This window comes from Amyelois transitella, chromosome 21 (genome assembly GCF_032362555.1).
Source record: "Amyelois transitella isolate CPQ chromosome 21, ilAmyTran1.1, whole genome shotgun sequence".
NCBI lineage: Eukaryota > Metazoa > Arthropoda > Insecta > Lepidoptera > Pyralidae > Amyelois > Amyelois transitella.
Genome location: NC_083524.1, coordinates 8561236 through 8583942, shown reverse-complemented (window position 1 = coordinate 8583942; position 22707 = coordinate 8561236). Strand labels below are relative to the sequence as shown.

Genomic DNA, 22707 nt, shown 5'->3' with positions numbered 1-22707 from the left:
GCGATCAGGTGAAACAAATAAATAGATATAATTTATTACTGATTGTTTTATTTTAGTCGGCTTTCATTGGAGCTCAAATAATATGGTTGATAATGGCTGAGAGCTTCCCAAAATAGGGGGACCATAACTGCGGACCACAAGCAACTGTTCATAGCAATCAGAATAATATTATATGCCGCCCGCGACTTCGTCCGCGTGTAAACCCTATCATAACTTAACAATCAATCCCGCGGGAACTTCGGGATAAAAAGTAGCCTATTTGTTATTCTGGGTCTTCAGCTACATACATACCAAATTTCATCGTAATCCGATGAGAAGTTTTAGCGTGAAAGAGTAAACATCCATACTGACATACTCACAAACTTTCGCATTTATAATATTAGTAGGATGTTTCATGTGAATAGGAATTCAATGAAATAAGAAAGACAAGCTGAAAGTAAATTGTTTATTACAAAATAAATTCGTATCAAAAGCTTTACACTTTCATATCTAGATTTGAATAGCATTTACACGTTCGATGATAACGTTAATACAGGTTAATAATAACGAATGTAACCGAATTACACAGTTGATGGGTATCATATACAAGCGGTAAATGATATTGAAATACATGACAATGTACCTGTAGTGAAGTATGCTCCTATATATATGAAGTAAGGTACCCTCTAAATGACGTTTCTTATCCGTTTAGAATGACACAAGTCTTGATCACTACAATTCAATAAATGGGACATATTTTAATTTTGTGGCAACACTCATTCAAAACGCTTCTAAAACAATCTTTCGCCGTCATAAGGCGCGCCATCCAGCTCAGGCTGACGAATGCCATCTGGTGGCAGCCCCCACTTGGGCCGACATCCATTATGAGCGTGGTAGCGGGGAATGCGGTCGTCTCTGACCAACTCGTAAGCGAGGCGGGCTATACTGTTCTGGTACTCGCTAATACCAGTCTTGTAGAGACATTTGCGGACATAGCCGAGGACTGGGAAGGAAAAAGTTTGTGTTAGATAAATGCGTAAAGGATTTTAAATTTACATACATATTATTACGTCTATATCCCTTGCGGGGTAGACAGGGCGAACATTGTTGAAAAGACTGATAGGCCACGTTCAGCTGTTTGGTGTTGAGATTAAAATAGTGACAGGTTGCTAGCCCATCGCCTTAAAGAAGAATTAGAATTGTATAAGCCTATCCCATCGTCGCTTTTTACTTACTTTTTTTTATTGTTGTTTACTAGACTTAACGTTTAGTTTTAAACACTTACCGTCGTTATAAATTCAGTGTGCAGCGAAAAAATAAAATACAGGGTGAGTAGTTGAATTCATACAAATATAATAATACTAACTGTTCTTATACCGTCCCAAATTAAATAGAATTAAAGTTGGTACTTACTCAGTACCTACCAACTGGTACCTGATACCAAGTTTATTGAATTATTTACCCGTTGCGTGCTAGATAGTAAGAACGACTGGATTTCTTACTTAACTAATAAATTATATAAATGTGTGTTATTTCTATAAAATTATCCTGAAATCGGCTTTGGCCGGTATATACATATTAACATACATACATATTATCACGTCTATATCCCTTCCGGGGTAAACAGGGCCAACAGTCTTAAAAACATTGATCGCCTAAATGAAGAATCCAGATTTTATTAGCATATTCCTTAGTCGCCTTTTACGATTCCATGGGAAAGAGATGCAGTGGTCTTATTCTTTTTTATGGTTGCCGGGAACCACAAGACACTTGTATATATATTTAGACACAAACACATTTAATCCTAGTAATCTGTAAGACTGAATGCATGAATCTGAAGAATGCATCTGTTAAATATGTCCATTCTGATATCTCTCCCCACCTTCCTCTCGTCAGAACCTAATCTGAACAGTGAGTATCAAAGTTTTAGAACAAACTTCTCAGATGAGTCGGCAGCGGTTCCAACGTGGGCTTGTCCATATCCTGCTCGTATATCTCCTTGGCCATCTTCATCAGCTCAGTGTCCTTCATCGCCAGCGCCGGAGCCGCTTCAGCAGTCTCCTCCTCTTGGACCACCTGGTCTTTCTTCGCACACGGATTTTTCTTCGGTCGCGGCTTGAACGGCCGCGTTTTGAATTCTATTAAGACAAAAGGTTTGTTTTCGTTTGTAATATCTTTATTGCATAGAAATTTACACAGTAACAAGAAAATAGTAAGTACATAGTTAAGGTTTTCAGTAGTTGAATGGATATATGCACAATTTCGCACGCGATCTGTGGCTTATTTGTGGCAATTTTTTGCTAATTTCACTTTACTTTTTAGGGGATGAAACTCCTGAGTAATATAGAAGGACATATCTAGATGTCTTTTTACTCTTAGGTATTGTGCCAAATTTACAAAAGATTTTTTTGTTGTGTGTAAAGTGTGAACATGAAGTCACGTCTATATCCATTGCGGGGTAAACAGAACCGTTTAGCTGTGTGAAGAACTAACAAATAGATAGCCGTGTGACACGACTTAGGGTAAGGCTAATAAACTTGGGATTCCTTTTGAATGCGATGGCGTAGGCTAGCAACCTGTATTTGAATCTCAATTCCATCAAAAACTGAAACAGCTGGAAACGGCCTTTCAGTCTTTCAATATTGTCGGCTCTATCCGCCCCGCAAGGAATATATACGTGATTATATTTATGTATGTTTGTTTGTAGGTATAGTTTGAATTAGTTGTAGCATTTAAATCGTTAAAAAAATTAACCTGACAGACTGACTATTCAAGATACAGGCGAAACTGTAGACCATATAGCTGTTGGTATATTCATCATGAGTTTAAGCGAGCACTATGAGAAGTTATCGAAGAAATTCCTAAACCAACAACAAACAACAATTCGCATCGCGTGGAAACTATAGTAAGTACCTACGGTATACAGAAAAATCTACGTTACTAAGTTAACCTGGTGCCGTGTGGTTCCCTGCACCAATACGAAAAGAATAGGACCACTCCATCCCTTTTCCATGGATGTCGTAAAAGGCGACTAAGGGATAGGCTTACAAACTTGGGCTTCTTTTTTAGGAGATGGGTTAGCAATCTATCTTCTATGTATCTTTAAGGTAAATAGCTGAACGTGGCCATTCGGTCTTTTCAAGACTGTTGGCTCTGTCTTCCCCGCAAGGGATATAGACGTGACCGTGACGTGATATGTATGTATGTTAACCTGGTGAAAGATGTGCGCAGAAGTCGTTATAGTAGGAAGACTGTCCGCGCAGCCGCTTCATGGTGGCTTTGATGAAATCATTGATCTCTTCATCAGTCCACGCTTTCTGAAATTAATTGTAATCGAATTGGAGACGTCTTGGCGAAAGGTCAGGTCAAGAATAACCTTAACCGATGAGTAAGTAAGTAAATAAATGCTTTATTGTTCAATAAGTTTGAGCTTGCATGAAGAGAGTTTTGAATGTGGATGGAGCGAAAGATGTTTGCAGTGATCGTGGCAATTGGAAGGATCTCTAGCTGTCTAAGGTCTTCTCTTTGTAGTGATTCAGCTTTATATTTCAATGGTATCTGGGGAAATAGATACCATTGAAATATAAATCATCCTTTGTGAAGCCGTTCCATCAAACTAGATGAGTTTAACGAGGCCTTCGAGTCTTTTAACTACTGCCTCTGTCTACCCCGTCACGGAATAAAGATGGGTTATATTGCTTATAAAAAAATTGGATTGGCAATTCTTGTGCACAATACTGATGTGAAGCCTGTGATTGTGATGGAGTATAAAAACTTAACTCAAGACTGTTGGCTCTGTCTACCCCGCAAGGGATATAGACGTGACAATATGTATGTATGAAAACTTACTTCTTGCGTGCCGACTTTTGGATCCAGCCACTTGCCATCCAGCTTCGCCCATCTGTCTTCTGGGCGACACCTGGCCGAGGTAACAATAAATTAATAAATACTTACTGGATAAAATAATTGGATTGAATTCGCAACGAAGTTCGAAACTTGGGTTCAATGGAGGCATTAATTCAAAGATACTATATCCTTAGGTACTTATAAATGCGAAAGTCTTGTCCGTCTGTTCCGCTTTCACAGCTAAACCGCTGGACCGATTAGAATGAAATTTGGTGTACATATAGTTAAAAACCCGCGTTCTGTCAAAGGATAAATATAGATTTTTTGCAAAAATCAACGCCTAAGATTCTAAAATTGGGTCTTTTCTACATATGCAGGCTAGTTATATAATGGCCGGGATTCGAATACGAGACTTAATGTGTAAGCGCACTAAACGCTTCGCCACAGAGACCGTCAAAATAAAGGTAATTGATTTCTTTTAACCGACTCCAAAGAAAAGGAGAAGGTTCTTAATTCGACAGCATTTTTTACCCAAATGCAAACAATGATAACATGAGTACGATACAAACATTTTGGTTTTTCTAATCAGATGTTGTCGGAATTCGTCGAAATATTCCGTTAAGAAAGACATTTCTGCACTCTCGGATTTTAACGCGACACCAAAATATATTTTCGTTACTAAATCTTGTAAATAAACCCCAAATAAATTCTTAATCAATCACCAATTCATGTCATTCACTTCACTGTCATATTAACTAAATAGATATTACCAAACAGTATTTATAACTTTATGAAAAAAAAAGGTTTGTTTAGTCCACTGACTGTAAATTAATTAAAATAATGTATTAATACGTATTTAATCGAATTTCCGCTATTTGTCATCGACTACCTAGTCTATATTTTAAGAATTAAACATAAATCAAGATAATCCAATAGCCAAACCAATGACGAATTGCTAACTAAAATTTTTTTTTTTTTTTTTATCTTTAGAAATTATTTTCAATGCGAGAATTATGGCGAGTTTAGTTATTAATCATATCAGTGAACTTAATTTCTTTAAATTTTTCGCAATAACTTCCCGATAGCTAAGTTAAAGTAATGCTATAAGTTAAAGTTGGTTCTGCCGACTGACTCGAACTAATTTTTCTTTCTTTCGTAATAAGAAGTCACGGTTATACGTTATGGCCTTATTGCATGCGGCAAGTTTTTACCGAACGGTAATTTTTCAGTTTTGTGACGTCGTCGTAATAATGTTTGGCGGATGGTTTAAATGTTGCGGTTAAGATGTTTATGTACGCACGTTCTAGTATAATTTTTGATAACGTGTCAGAATTATCTAGATCATCTAGTTGTGCCGTGTGGTTCCCGGCACCAATAGAAAAAATAATAGGACCACTCCATCTCTTTCCCATGAATGTCGCAAAAGGCGACTAAGGGATAGGCTTATAAACTTGGGATTATTTCCTTTAGGCGACAGGCTAGCAACCTGTCACTATTTGAATAATTCTATCATTAAGCCAAGCAGCCGAACGTGGTCTATTAGTATTTTTAAGACTTTGTCCACCCCGCAAGGGATATTGACATGATTATATGTATGTATGTATTATCTAGTTTCTGTATGAGTATAAAGATTTGAAGATTTCGATTAGGCGGTTTCCGATTAGAAAACACCAATACAACATTATTTTGATTAATAACGACCGGGGTATTAGGTTTTCTGTCTGCGTTCTTGTCGATATTGGAATCTAAATTCTATTATTAAGTCTAACAGTTGAACGTGCCCTGTATAAGCCCATCCTTTAGTCGCCTTTTACGACATCCATAGGAACTAGATGAAGTGGTCCTATTTTTTAAATTGGTGCCGGGAACCACACGGCACTAATGATATGTTCAGGAATAAATTGTTTAAAAAAGCACTGAATAGGTACCTACTGCATCATCCAACTCACAAACTTTCGCATTTATCCTACTACTATTATAAAGGCGAAAGTTTGTATGGATGTATGGATGTTTGTTACTCTTTCACGCAAAAACTACAGAACCGATTACCATGAAATTTGGTATGTAGGTAGCTGAAGACCCAGAATAACATATAGGCAATCTATTCCGGAGTTGCCGCGGGATTGATAGGGTTTCCATGCGGACGAAGTCGCGGGCGGCCTCTAGCAAAATATAAATGAAGAACGCTAAGAAACAGACAGATGGAACCTTTTTTTTTATATACATGTGTAGTGATTACCCAGGACTAGGAAATGACCTGGCCGTGTCATGTGCAAGGGTAGCGTGACCGAACCACGTAAATCAAAGTTTGGCGGTATTTTTAGCATTGCTCGTAAACTTGGAGCAGGGGTTTGAAGGCCAATCGATTGATGTACGAGTATGTTTTGTGTGGTACAGTTTGCCTCTGCTATACCGCTGATGGTCAGTGTATGGTGACTGATGATAAATGAGTAGAGATCGGAATAGGTAGATTGATTTTATGTACTTGCATCATGAATTACCATAGAAAGCATAACATGGATAAGCCTCTTTTCCGTGATTCCATTTCAGTACTTATACTTACAGTAAACTACGAGTACATTGTCCGTGGGTAACATAGGACTACAATTTACGTGAACGAAGTCGGGGGAAAACAGCTACCACTGATATATTCTTCATCCCACTTGTAAAAATTCCGGAAAAAATCTTAATAATTTACAAATCCCGCAATCCCGGACGGAGGCATGTCCATATTAATATATACGTTTCAGTTCATTGACCCCAATTCAATCTACCTATTCCGATCTTTATAAATGAGTGATGCGCGTGACCACGATGACCATGTACAGTGACTATGTGGCTTCATGTCTACGCCTCAAGTCACAAAAACAAAAATCATGCGACGCTATCAGTAAAAAATGCTGAATGTGGCCTACTTGCATTTTCAAGACTGGTGGCTCTGTCTACCCCGCAAGGGATATAGACGTGGTTATAGGTATGTATGTATGTACATTAGTTTAAGTCCTAACTGATGCGCTTCGGTAAGAGAAAACATACATACATACGAGTATAATCACGACTTTAGGTATATCATAAGTACGTGATTTTTTTTTCGACTTTATTGACGTTCAGCTGTATCGCTTTATGCTGGAAATTGTCTTGCTTATTGCTGTATTACCTTGCTTAACAAAAAATCCGCTGTTCATTTACTCAAATTCCACCGTAGGTAAATTCTGTAACTTGTCAGATTTTACCAACTAAATGAACTGTTTAATTTACTAGACGTTGCAACAAATATTTTGACTAGAGCTTTGCATCGTGCAGTTAGTATAAGCTGCCTGACAGGGTGTCGACTGACTGACTGACCGGGACGATTAGTTTGTTTACAGCTTCATAATATTAGTAGCTATCTGTCACCTTTTATATAGGTAATGCTTTTGCGCGGGCTTGGATTTCCAGAAAACTCCCGAGAGTTTTGTCCATGTTTTGTTATGTTATGACGGCCTCTGTGGCGTAGCGGTAGTGCGCTTGTCTGTGACACCGGAGATTCGGGGTTTGAATCCCGGCCAGGGCATGATGAGAAACGAGCTTTCTCTGACTGGCCTGGGTCTTGGACGTTTATCTATATAAGTATTTATTATAAAATATAGTATCGTTGAGTTGGTATCTTGTAACACAAGTCTCGAACTTACTTCGAGGCTAACTCAATCTGTGTAATTTGTCCCGTATAGGTATATTTATTTATTATATTTATTATTTATTTATTTATTGTTATGCAAATAAAAATTTAAAAAAATTGAACATGATTTTTAATTTATTCGTTTCAAACAAAAATACAAATAAATAATTTCTCTTCACAATAATCGTATGTAAGTATTGATGTGCACATTATTTTACATATGACCCTGGTCTAAAACTTTATATTTTCTTACAGGAAACCGTGGTTATACCGGGAAACGGCTTGGCCACCGCAGTTTCTAAAAAAAAAAGTGCATCTATTTATATTTTTTCAGGGAAATTCGCGGTCGTGTATCACGCGATTACAAAAGTACGAAAAGCCACAATATTCCTACATTTAGGAAATAGGCGACTAAGGGATAGGCTTATAAAACTTGGGATTCGTCTTTTGAAACTGTCATAATTTGAATCTTAATTTTATCATAAATACAGCTGAACGTGGCCCTATCAGTCTTTTTAAGAATGTAAGCTCTCTCTGCCCCGCAAGGTATATATACATATGTTATTATTTGTACCTATGTAGGTATTCTTACATTTCTTTGAAAATTCCTTGAAGGTAGGGGTTGTAGGGGGTAGATAAACATGCCTCACGTCTATACTAGCGATTATTTAAAAAAATGTGAAAGTGCGTTTGCGTGTTTGTCTGTCTTTCACGTCAAAACCACTTTACCTTTTCCTTTTCTTTTTAGAGGGGTTAGAACTAAACCAACTTTATTAAGGGGGATACATATGGAAATTTAAAGACTGGTAGGTACCTACCTACTCTTATTTATTGGCTTAAAAATAACCCACTAAATAATATCTCAAATTGTATAAGTTATTAACATATTTGGAAAAATTATGTATGGACACATGTAACTATGGCGTTAGTAATGTATGTAAAAAGAGTGATTTTTAGTTAGTATCTATTTTTTTATTATCTTAACGTATCGCAAAATACACCATTTGCCATTTATCCCGCGAGATCAATTAATCAAAGAACTTTTTTTAAATTTGCCAACCGATCGTTAATTTGAGATATATTCACCGTCGCTTTAATTTGACGTCTGCTGACGTCTGACGTAATTTTTAGATAGAAGCGACATTTCAACATGAATTCTTACCTTCTGATTGTCAAAATGAAACCGCGTGCTTAACAGCTCATCTCGTCTCTCGTCTAGCGTCAGCGCCACAGATAAACAATCGAGTTAGACGAGATACAGATAATGTACCTACGTGAAAATATCCCTTAATTTTTTTTAAGTGTTCCTCTCTCAATATAGCTTAAGCTAAATATAGTTTTGTATTCCTGTATCAAAGAATCGAGAATTTTTTTTTATAAAAATTTAATCTGATTTGTTTTGTTTGATTATAAACTCTTTGTTGCATATAAAAAGTAATATAACAAATTACAAAACAGTTATTCTTAAAGTTTCCTTAATGAAACTAATATCTGAGTTTAAAATCAAATACATAAAAAGACCACTGCTTAACTGACTGATATATCAACGCAAGGCTCAAAGCGTTGGGACTGAAATTTGGCATGAAGTAAGTACAATTACTTAGAGGGAATTTCCCGAAATTCGAAATTGAATTAAACAGTTACCTATACGTGGGCAGAACCGCAGGAATATTCTAGTATTATAAATATAACTTGTAACTTGGGATTCTTTTTTAGGCGATGGGCTAGCAACCTGTCACTATTTGAATCTCAATTCTATCATTAAGCCAAATAGCTGAACGTGGCTATTCAGTCTTTTCAAGACTATTAGCTCTGTCTTCCCCGCAAGGGATATAGACGTGACCATATGTATGTATGTATAAATGTTAGGAGATAAAAATTGCCCTTATATTAATGACCACCTCAAAACAAACGTAACATCTATTTCAACGCGTGTCCATGATCATTGCCTATCTCATTTGGAATATGAAATCTTTTAGTTTCGGTTGACGAAACATCTTGGCAGACATCCAGCGCATTTCCATTGTCGGTGCATGTTTGTTTTCCTTGTCCGTTCGATTGCTGTGCCATTGTTAGCGGTTAGCGAATAGCGGGTGCAATAATAAGTTATTGGGTGCTTTTTTTTTACTAGCTTATGCCAGTTGCACTGCTCGCGATGCACAAATATTATCGCAGTTCCCATTCTCGTTAGTAATTGTTGAAAATGTTCTTTTTAAAGTTAACATTATATTTGTACTGAGTTTTATCAAAATTTTAGTGGTTTAACTGTGAAGAGTTACGAGTAACAAACACATTAAGTTCCGCTTGCATTGCATCTTTTTCGCCAGTTTTAAGTTAAATTTATCGGATTCTCGCCGGAGAAAAATAATAAAAGAAAACAATTTTAAGACAGTAAACACACGTGCCGACTTTCTTTGTCACTCTATCATCGGCGCATGCCACAGCCGAGAAGGTGTTGTCATTTTCTACGGTGGCGGAATATTTTTTTTATATTTACACCTAGAAACCTTACCGAACTACAAAGTGAAATAAAATCATAAATCGAAATCCTTTCACTATCTCGCTAACAATGTGCCGATCCCCCGAATGGCATCAACGTAAACAATTCGATCTCAGAAATCATGTCCTCTTGTTTATTGGCACGTTTGTGATTGATAGCCGCGATTCCTAGTTTTATTTCGAATTTTAAATTGTGTTTAAAAAGCTTAATGTGTTCTAAATCTGTTCTGTTGTTCGTCTATGTTTTCAAGGCCATTGTAACTTCAGTACATACTTTTAGTATAGTATAGTAGAGAAGTGGACGATGTAGGAAGTGCATTTGAGAAAGATTTCAATACGGCAATTGGATCTTGGAGTGGTCATTCTGGTATGTGGTCCTTTTGGGAAGTTGTTAATTATGGTCGGGACGATTCACTTACGTTGACAAAGTAGAATATGTCTTATCGTCCTTGGTATTAGAAGCATTAGGTATCACAATATGCTAAACTGGTAGAAATTAATTATTGGCATATATATAGGCATTCATCATCATATCATTAAAGACGCCACTGTGCGTATTCCAGAGCTATACGAGGAAGCATCTGAACGATGTTGAGGAGGTATGGACATGGGAATGTCTTCATTACTCTTATGCCATTTTTAATCGCTATTCGGAAATATGCAGCGATTGCATGAGAGCTATAGTTTGAATTGAACCAAGAATCGTTATGATTTCTTATTTCATAATTTACTATTAACTTGTCATGGCATGTACAATTTTCATTCTAAAATCCAAACTGATAAGTATAATATAACTCGTACCATTGAGTGTCCAATCGTGTGACAATGGAAACACGTCCGCAAACGAAATAACATATCATATAGTTTCATTAGCTTATACGTCACGTCTCACTCTCTTCAACAAAACAGTTTCATTTCAGCTTAAATCTTCTCTGTATCATACATTCCAACATGGAGAACAATTTCGTCTGTTTGTTTCACAGTAGGAAGTATATTTTAAACATGCATCGCCTTTTGACGTCAATTTATTGAGAGTTTCAAACGTTTTAACAGTCCGATGTTTATGTTTGGTTGTATTTTGTGCAATGTTGACTTATTTTAATGTGATTTGCTTTTGTTTAAAGTGTAGGAATAATCTCAAATGTCCTTGGTTGTAATTTTGTATCGTGTGGATACTTTGTCTCATTAAATACCTACTATAAATTAAGAGCCGAGTGATCTTAATTTTTTTTTTTCATATTCGTTTATACTTTTTTTTGGTCATATTATAACTTTTATGTTTTTGGGTATTTACTATAAATTTAGTTCACCCAAGTTTACAATTAAACCTTATTCTAGTCTCTTCTTCGGTCTACGTAAGATACTAGATGCACAGATTAAATTATAAAAATCCAAAAAAGAAAACTACAAAAACTATGAAGCATTGATTTATTTAATATCTTCCTTCAGACATAGACCGGTTTTATTATTAGGTGAAGATATAAATTCTATTTTTATTAAAATTCGCAATCCCAGGAAAACGCCATTTGCACATAAATTATTAGTGGTTCCAGAGAAACTGTCTAAATCACAATAAATTAAGTGTTCAAATTACGTAGTAAGCCGTTTTAAGTTCATTTTGAGTTTCAGGGAAACGAGAATGTTCGTAGAAATTGGAGTAACACCGTCAGAAGTTCTTAAAATTGTGATCTCATTGACTCTTGGTGTTGGACAAAGACTTGACAAAGACTTAAAATTAGGCCTCATTTTCTCAGAGCCCGCGGTAACCAATTTTTTGAGAAATTACCGAAATCATGATCCTTTTTTAGAAAATTAAAGAGAGTTTGACCCTAATCTTCCTGAAGAGAAGCAAGATGAAGAAGCGGTCTGCCACACTTACGCTCAAATAAAGCCTTTACATTCAAGCCTAAAAAATCCCTAAGTTATGTGCATCGGGCAACAATGACGCAGGGAGTTACATGCCCATTTATATTGTACATATCACCAATCAATCTCCATCATCAATCAATCAAATCAATACTTTCCTCCAGAATTCTTATTGCTTTCATTTGGATTCGCCAAAAACCTTTTGTATTCCAAATCATAGGTTGATTCATCGGCCGAAGCTTATTATTTATCAGGAGTGTAACTTGATCTTCTGTCCAGTTCCATTCTCATCTCTCGGCCGTGAGTAGCCCCGCGGGCGTCTATGACCACGGTTCTGTCAGGTTATTACACGAAGCGACTTCCGTCTGATAATATATGTATATATATATATATACGAGACATATTACACATATTGAGTTAGCCTCGAAGTAAGTTCGAGACTTCTGTTACGAGATACTAACTCAACGATAGTATATTTTATAAACATCCAAGACCCAGGCCAAGCAGAAAAATGTCTTTTCTCATCATGCCCTCGCCGGGATTCGAACCTGGGACCTCCGGTGTCACAGACAAGCGTACTACCGCTGCGCCACAGACGCCGTCAAATGTCATAATATTTGTCCACAATATTTGCAATAGAACCTAACCCATATTAAATTACTTTTGCAAACCCATTTGTCAGAATGCGTAGGTTTCCTTGCTTTCTTTTGTGGTGCAACTTGATCACTTACTTAATAATAAAAAGAGGCAAAGACAATAAATGTATAATTTACACTCTGTCTGGTCTTAAATGTTTTACAGCCGTCGATTTTCTTGTTTTAGTTCAAACAACTCTTTGAAGGTCTTCAAATGAAGCGTCACCGCCCTTTGTTCTAAAAATGCCTTTGTGATCAGTATATTTAAAACATATGGCGATATCTACCAACTGGTTATATTATTGTGCATCAAATATGGCTAAATGTTATCCATATCCATACAATATAATTTTATTTTACCGATCTTGAAAGATATTGCCAAAAAAAATCGATGAGGGGGATTTATAAATAAACAACAGAAGCCAAAAATTATATTTCTTAGAATTTATATTTGTCTGTATATTTTATGTGCTCGAAAACTTTTGCACCGATTAGAATGCGGTTTTCTTAGAAGGTCTAGTCCAAAGTTCCGTTTTGTAAGCCTTCCTTACAAAAAATTGTCTTACCATCTCTCTGAGATAGAGGGGTTTAGCTTTTATGTATTGAGATTGTCAGTAAACTTTTACGGCGAACGAAGTCGCGGACAACAGCTAGTTTTCAACAATTTGATTTCAATGCGGGTAACCATGTGTCAACGTTTTTTCTTTAATGTTTTTTCTTTAATTCGTGTCTTCAATGAAGTTATTTTCATTAGGGATTTTAAGATCTTGACGAGACGTAAGAATTTTTACAACGCTTTTCGCTCCTGCATCTTTTTATGTGTTTAGCGGTAGTTTTTACAAGGTATTTTCCTTTGATGTAAGAACATTTATAATACTATAATTCTCTAATACTCTTATTGTTTTTAGTTTGAAAATTACGTTAATGAGTTCACATTTTCTCGTCTGTGGCGTACTGGTTAACTGCTTACCTTTGTTTCAGGAGGTTCTGGGTTTTTGAAGACTTCAATATTTATCAATTTCTGTATTTATTAAAATCATGGTATCGTTAACTGTGTTAATTAGTAGATTTGTGTTATGGGGTAGTTAAGTACCTAATCTAAAATTTAGAGCCAGTACAATCTGCCCGCTCAAACTGTGTTCAATTCCTGTTTAAAAATTTAATGACCTATTCTAGTCGTAGTTTTAAATTGTATTCGTTATGATGATTTTAATAAGTTGACTTTGTCAACCCTGCAAGAGGTATAGACGTGATACTATGTTGTTGTTATGTAAGGACGATTCTGATGTTTCGTCAGGCCGTCTAGGATTTGAGCAAAATATACGTTCGTTCAGAACTTCTCTTACCAACGTTTCAGCATAAAAGCTGTAATAAGAATTTAATGAACACGTTACATATAGCTATTTGAACTAATAATGCATAACAAAATACTTCAATGTCCTTACTCCAATTCCGACCAGACCTGCACATTCAGTATCGATATCAAACGTATTATAAGACGATCGTAATATCAAAATAACAGTATTTTATGTGTCGTTAAACTGAGCCAAATCGGAACGTTGGTCACACAGGCCAACGTTTGGGATTGTGAATTTCAAATAAAAATCGAGCTTCGTTTATGTTGGCGGGTTTGGCAAACGTCAGCCAATGTTGGTGAATGACGTAGAAGTGGTAAGCTTGGCTCGTAACACACAGTTTCAGTGGCTACGCGTATGCGCCGGGCGGTTCGCCCTCGAATTTCTCGAAGCGACTGCTAGTGCCACCAATTCGAATTTCGAATGTGGATTTAGAATTTTACAAATTGAAGTGCTTGTTTACTTGCCAGTGTTGTTTTAGTGGTGTTAAAGAAATTTATCGATTTAATTGTGTGACTTGACAGTTTTTTTTATCGATCATTTGCGAGTGTCGTCGACATCCGTGGAAGATTTTAAATACATGCCATGGTGGGTGTTAGATGTAATATAGTAATATTTTCTACTACAACCTTGTTTATACGATGCAACCTTCACATTTATGAGCTTTCACACGTAATTATTATTTTTATTTGGCGTCAAGTCAAGGACAAGATCACTACAGGGAAATGACATTCTTAAAAATAACTAGGAACCGCTAGGAACGTTCCACAGACTGAGAAATACTTCACACGTTTCGTTACCCGCAAATCGTTTGAACTCCCTTTGTAAAACGTTGTTTAGCAAGAAATCAGTATCTGATCAAAGGATAGGATATAAAATAGATGGTATAGCTAAACTATAAAGTGGTGATAGATTTACGTTCCCGTGCCTTTGATAGGTTTATTTCATTGTCTTAATCCCTTTTACGATTTTATTAGACAGGGAATTAATTTGAAATGCAAACGTTTCTTGGGCACGCTCGGGAAATTGTGAATTATGGGCAACAAATGCATTTATACAGTCGAAGTTGTGTCGTTTATTTATAAATAAGTAGATAGGTAACTAAGTTTTTACTTAATAAGAAATTATGAACATTTTTAAAAATATTTCTCTATCAATAGTTATCACTATTACACCTTTCATTAACTGTCGTTAATTCTAGTCATACCTACAAACTCTTTCACTTGTTACACTTTTTCTCTTTAATAAATACAATCACATCTTAATCCCATACGGGGTAGAAAAAGACTGAAAGGCCACGTTCACCTTTGTGGTTAATGATGGAGTTGAGATTCAAATAGTGACAGGTTGCTAGCCCAACGTCTAAAATAAGAATCCCAAGTTTAATAGCATCTCCCGTGATTCACTTTAAACTTTTTCTCCTCCTCACGAAATACAACACTTTGTCATTTCAGAAACCATTGTTTTTATTTTATTTTATTATGTAACTAGAGGCCGCCCGCGACTTCGTCCGCATGGAAACCCTATCAATCCCGCGGGAACTCTGGGATAAAAAGTAGCCTATGTGTTATTCTGGGTCTTCAGCTACCTACATACCAAATTTCATGGTAATCGGTTCAGTAGTTTTTGCGTGAAAGAGTAACAAACATCCATACAAACTTTCGCCTTTATAATAGTAGTAGGATGTAAACAGTTGACCATCTCCTGTAACTCCTCTGCCGATGACGCCAATATAAACTGATCGTCATCGTCGACGGCCTCTGTGGCGCAGCGGTAGTACGCTTGTCTGTGTCACCGGAGGTCCCGGGTTCGAATCCCGGCCAGGGCATGATGAGAAAAGAACTTTTTCTGATTGGCCTGGGTCTTGGATGTTTATCTAGGTATATAAGTATTTATTATAAAATATAGAATCGTTGAGTTAGTATCTCGTAACACAAGTCTCGAACTTACTTCAAGGCTAACTCAATCTGTGTAATTTGTCCTGTATATGTCCTGTATATGTATAGCATTGGAAATACATTTGAAGGGGGACTCGTTCATTTTTAGGCAAATTATGAGACAAATATTTGGAAAGCGTTTCTTATAGCCACATACACGATTAAACTTGTAACTCCTCCTTTACGTTTGGTGATAAAAAGTATTCTGTACCTGATATTTTCGGTTGAGATCACATTGTTTTGATAAATTGCGACGTGTGCGCACGTCAACGGATCAATGATTTACAAAAATAAACTTCCAGTGAGTTTCCACATGTGACACAAGATGTCTCGTTACATATCGTAATAAAACCGAATTGATAAATCGATTTATAGCGCTCCGTGTATAGGATAAAATCACCTGAAATAGAAGCGTCGGTAGTTATTGTCGAATTAGGTGCCCGGCTATAATTTACATATATCTGTCTGTATATTATATGTGCTCGAAAACTTTTGCACTGATTAGTATGCGGTTTTCTTAGAAGGCTTAGTCCAACTTTAAAACCGGCTTACAAAAATGTGTCTTACCATTCCTCTGAGATAGAGGGGTTAAGCTTTTATGTATTGAGATTGTTAGTGAACTTTTACGGCGAACGAAGTCGCGGACAACAGCTAGTTTTCATTAACTTGATTTCAATGCGGGAACCATGTATCGTGTGTGCTGTGTGGTTCCCGGCACCAATACAAAAAATAATAGGACCACTCCATTGCTTTCCCATGGATGTCGTTAAAGGCGACTAAGGGATAGGCTAGGCTTATAAACTTGGGATTCCTTTTTAGGCGATGGGCTAACAACCTGTCGCTATTTGAATCTCAATTCTATCATTTACAGCTATTTGGCTTAACTTTTTACGACATCCATGGGAAAGTGATGGAGTAGTCCTATTCTTTTTTGGATTGGTGCCGGGAACCACACGGCACGAATTATAATATTAGTATAGATATTACCTCAAGTTCGTCCGTATATCAATGAAAGTGGGTTAGGTAAACGTACCTATCAGTGGCCGGGATCGCACTGCCAACACTATTCTTTGATGTCAAACTAACAGACAAACAAACAAACCTTTGTGATCATGACAAGCGGACGTGTTGGATATAGCAATTAATATAAGTAGAACAGTTGTCAAAAATATCACGAAAAACGTTCCGTTATAATAGGATGTTTGGAATGACAGGTTTTTGGTGTTACCATAGTAGATTTGAACACAATAGTAGAAGGTAAAAATATAATTCAAATTAAAAAAATGGGCGTTGTAGTATTTGAATTGATAATTTACACATTATTAATTTAAAAATGGAATAATTTTGAATACTTCGTTTTTTTTTATCTCCAAACTGCTGACTATCAATATCATATTTTAAAGGTAGTGAGTAACTTTTTCGTATCTCCAAATCTAGAACGTTAATTCAAATTTTTAAATGGTGTATCATTACAGTGACAACATTGCTATGTAGTATTTTATTTATAAGTTAGTTGTCTATGCTAAGATTTTTGCACTGTCGCTCCCGCGTCATTCTGTTTTCATGCTTTGTACTGCTGAGGAAAATTAAATGTACATCTACGATTTTCGGGGTTCATCCAATAGCGTCAGCTATATTAACATTGGTCCTTCGAGCCGGATCTTTCGGTCGGAATGTTGCCACTATAATGTTAGAAATCCTAACAATTGGCATAAAGAATTTCTCGTTTTATTAGATTTCCGAATCTGGAACGGCAAACATTGCATCTACCCGCGAATCGCACAAGCACGGTTTGGCCCGACACCTCTCTGTTTACAAAACATCGGTGTTGAATTCGAGAGCGGCTGTAAAGCGCCTATTCGTGTTGCTGTCGATAAAACAGTACGCCGTGGCAATCCATGCTAATATTAATACTGGTAGATAATGCTTCTAGCATTAAGTCCGCCAATTGTGCTATACATTTGTATTTTGTGCAATGAAGTTTAAATAAATAAATAAATAATAATGTGAAAGCGTTTATCGTACCCGAAACCGTCGAGCTTGCATGAAGAGAGTTATGAATGTGGATGCAGCGAAGGAAGTGTGCAGAGATCGTCCTAGTAGAAAGAGGTAGTCTCTGCCTACCCCTCCGGGAAAGAGGCGTGATTTTATGTACGTATGTATGTATGAAAGCGTTTATTTGTCCGTCTTTCACGTCAAAACTGTACTGCATGAAATTTTGCAAACATGTAGTGTGGATTATAGAAAAAAAACATGATACTGTTTCGCGGGCGGAGTTGCGGGCGAAAACTAGTAACTTTTTGTCCGTGACTTTGCAGAAATTTTTAAATATCCTTCCTCAGTGCGATATCCACTTGATTTTTACGAGTTTCATTAATTCCTGTTCTATCAGGGAATTTTTGAAAATCCTTTTTTAGTACGCATGTAGACCACAAAATTGAAATCTTTTCGGTTCAAATTTCAAGTGCCGTGTGGTTCCCGGCACTATTACAAAAAAGAATAGGACCACTCCATCTCTTTCCCATGGATGTCGTAAAAGGCGACTAAGGGATAGGCTTATAAACTTAGGATTCCTCTTTTAGGCGATGGGCTAGCAACCTGTCACTATTTGAATCTCGGTTCTATCATTAAGCCAAATAGCTGAACGTGGCCATTCAGTCTTTTCAAGACTGTTGGCTCTGTCTACCCCGCAAGGGATATAGACGTGACCATATGTATGTATGTATGTCAAATTTCAAATCAAGAGGTTAGCAACGGCAATTAAGCGGTTTGAGTCCTATGTTTTTGTTGTGCATAGTATTCTGATACATATGTACATACATATAATCACGTCCATATATCTTGCGTATTACGATGTCCTCCATTATCAAAGTATTTGATTTTGTGGTTTTGTTTCAAATTTTTTATTGCATAAAAAAATTCTTGATATAAAAAAAATGTGCAATGGCGGACTTATCCCAATTTAATTCTCGGCAACCAAGGATAAATAATTTCTTTCATTTCTAATCAGCCAAAAGTTAAATCAGTGAAATAAGAATATCAGAATGGCTATGTTTTTAGTCAGTTTTAATATACTTAGGTTTATATTAATATTTTAAGTAGATACTGTTACATAACAGATACAGATCCGGGAAGATCTTACTTTTAGTGATGTACGATGATTACCTCGTAGAAAGTACAATGACTGACAAGGAAAAACATCTATTTATCAACTATGCAAACGCATTGCTAATATGAGCAGTATTACCGTGTCAGCTAGTCATTACAGTTACTCGTAATCCTCATCACAATAATAAAGTGTCATCACCTCGTGTTGATATAACAAGGTGATGTGATGCAAAACATTGATGTGGGCTACGACAATCGTGATGTTTTCCCTTTCAGTATTTATTTCTTTTTAACGTAAAAGAATGGGATATCTTCTGTTATAGTCCACACCTAGATTTACGATGCAACAGCTTGTGTTCAAAGCTTAACACCAGAGACAAAAGGCAACTTTAATAGATTTGTTTGCATACGATTATCTCCGGAACTACTGAACCGATATGATTGAAAGTTCCTTGTGGAAACATATAAGATATAAATGTTTTTGAAAATTGGATCACTTGATCCAGCTTAACTACAATAAATATACAAAATAACGCATTACCAAAGTTGTTCAGCCTGATGAGCATTTGCTGATAAACATAACATAGTATCATAAAATATAATCACGTCTATATCTCTCGCGGGAATGGGAATTAACGGGATTTTTAATTGGACGCGAGCGGAGTCACGGTCATAAAAATTTCTATAATTAATTCGCAGTCAAATGTATAAATCGAATCCTTGAGCCGAAAAGCCCCTAATCTGTAACTCTCATGAAAATCGTTGGAGCCGTTTCCGAGATCCTGATTATATATATATATATACAAGAATTGCTCGTTTAAATATATTAGTTTAGATTTTTGTGACCACCGTACCGTAGGTACATGTGTATGTAAAGTTTGTCTTATTTACATCGGACACCCTTGCACGGCAATAATCCCGCCGTCAAGGAAACACTCGCTATAAATACACACAAATAAGACGCGACAGTTCTACGAAACGTGCAGAAATAAACGCATCGTATGCAGTCACGAGTGACGTCACCGCGGGCGATGCCAGCGATGGCCATAAAATGGACTCATTTTTATGTACACTAGCTTTTACCAACATAATATGTGTGTGTGCCGTGTGGTTCCCGGCACAAATAAAAAAAAGAATAGGACCACTCCATCTCGTTCCCATGGATGTCGTTAAAGGCGACTAAGGGATTATAAACTTGGGATTCTTCTTTTAGGCGATGGGCTATCAACCTGTCAGTATTTGAATCTCAATTCCATCATAAAGCCAAACAGCTGAACGTGGCCTATCAGTCTTTTCAAGACTGTTGGCTCTGTCTACAGACAGATATTGACGTGATTATATGTATTTGTATATGTATGTATGTATGTTTTACCAACAGTTTCTGTCTACAAAAGGTGTAAATAAATAAGGTTTTTGCAAATCAGATTCGTTTAGAGTCTAGCTGGTTTTTTTTCATGTTTGCGACCTAATTGTTGTATTTCCTACGTGCAAATAATTTTATAATTTTACAACAAAATTATTATTAAATAAACAAAAAATATATAGGTACTTACAGAAATATCTCCAAATTTGGTTTGTCAAGTTAGCATTCAAATAATTTGTATATTTTGGTACAGATTTACATTCTCACAAAAAATAACTTAGATAGTATGAAAACAACAAATATAATTAATTTCAAGATTACAATTTCTTTTCCGCATAAAAGCACACTGACTCGTGTCTTCGGAAGTGTATAATAAAAGTCAAAAGCATCTTATTACCTATAAGTAAGTTTAAGACCTTCTTCAAGTCATATTATGCAAAAAACAAAAACTATTTGTACATTATAACTCGTATTCCTTATCTATGCCACAACAAACACACTTGCACTGATTAGTAGTAAGTAAACAACTGTAAATATAATTCTACATACTTAGTATTTAAAATTCTCACAATATCTATCACTCATAGGAACAACTACAGTATTAGCCACATAACAGGAAAATGCCAAGTTTAATGCCATAATAAGTAATTGTAATATTCACATTATAATTATGACGTCAGTAACCGTCTCGACTTAAGGTGAGCAGACGACGCGTCCTTGTAATCCTTCAGTTACCTGACCTGGAAGCCAAGCCCACACATCTCATACCTTTTTGCATATTAATCAGCTGTTCCCAAGTATAAAACACCAATAATTCCTGTCCTAGACACATTTTAATTTCATCTGTAAGAGCAATAGCGTGTTAAACATGAAGGTTCAAATTATTTCTCTTCTGATCATAGTCGCTATTTCATCCGTGGCGCCGACGAAGCAGTACTTTTGTGGCAGAAGATTGGCTATTTCTTTGGCCACGTTCTGTCCCAACATGGAAGACGGGCTCTCAAAGAGGTCTTTGGACAGTGTTCGGCATTCAGACAGCAGTTGGTCCTGGTATTACCCCAAATCGAGAGCTCTTGGGGCGATGAGGGGCAAACGACAGGGCGTGGCCACAGAGTGCTGTGAAAACCCGTGTGATTTGAACGAACTACTCAGTTACTGTTAGAATTGTTTTTGGTCGTTAATTTTTGACCTTTTTTTGATCATGTTCCAAATGATTTCGACTGATAAATATATTTTCTAGTCACGCACAAATATGGATTGTTTTTTTTTTAATTATAATTACCACTGCATTTCAGGATTTATTAACGGTTTTGCACATTTTAAGATTTCTTGTTATTCGACCGTTTTTTTTTTAGTCTAACAACACTACGTAAACTAAGAAAATTGGACTTCTATCACTCCTCAGAGATGATTAACAATTTCTTTCTCCTGCAATGTGTTCCTCTCCACTGTGATTATCTTAACAATTTGTGTCAATAATAAGTTTTCATCTTCATCTATGCCAAAATTATTATTTGTTTGTTACTATTACCATATTGTTATTAGTTCGACATATGTACTATTACTATCAAATTACGTACTACATACGTAGAAAAAATTTAATAAGTACTTACTAAAATCTCTGCTTTTATCATGTATCTGATACTAGTTATAATTTGGTATTAATAAAACAATTAACATGTTCATTGATGATATCCATCATAGTTTCCATTAAATCCTGACTCAATAGACTTGACCTAGTTGACCAACTATTTCTGATCATCATAAACTTACAGTTGCCAATTTCTAGATGCCATATAGGTTCAGTTAATCGTCAATTGATCAAAGGGCAAAACTATTCAAAGCTATTAATAGGTTCCAAGATAAGTTGCCTTGTGCTAGTGACAATTTAATCAACACATATAAATTAGTGCCGTGTGGTTCCCGGCACCAATAGAAAAAATAATAGGACCACTCCATCACTCCCCCATGTATGTCGTAAAAGGCGACTAAGGGGTAGGCTTATAAACTTGGAATTATTTTAGGCGATGGGCTAGCAACCCGTTACTATTTGAATCTCAATTCTATCTTAAAGCCAAATAGCTGAACGTGACCTATCAGTCTTTACAAGACTGTTAGCTCTGTCTACCCGCAGGGATATAGACGTGATTATATGTATTTATGCATATAACTTATTAACTCTTGCCCGCAACTTCGCCTGCGTGAATTTAGCGCCATCTATAAAAAATACGATGAAATTACCGCCACCAACAAAAGGCTACGAATTTAACGCCACTCTGGTTACGACAAGCGGCGAATTTAACATCATCCACAAAAGAATGCAGGTTCTTCGCAAATCCCTCGGGAACTCTAATTTTTACCGGGATGATATAACCTATGTGATTTTCCAGACTCTTAATTATACATATACATACATACATACATATGTTCACGTCTATATCCCTTGCGGGGTAGACAGAGC

The 22707-nt window shown here is 36.3% G+C and overlaps 1 protein-coding gene across 1 annotated transcript; it reads right to left on the bottom strand.

The window, feature by feature from the left end:
* Nucleotides 1-752: 752 nt before the first annotated feature.
* On the bottom strand, nucleotides 753-20465 carry LOC106138867 (uncharacterized; the record flags this gene model as incomplete). The annotated part of the gene is made up of 5 exons (XM_060950513.1): nucleotides 753-982; nucleotides 1917-2117; nucleotides 3191-3296; nucleotides 3829-3898; nucleotides 20437-20465. Coding segments are annotated over 5 exons (618 nt in total), but the record flags the coding sequence as incomplete, so codon positions are not given.
* Nucleotides 20466-22707: the final 2242 nt, after the last annotated feature.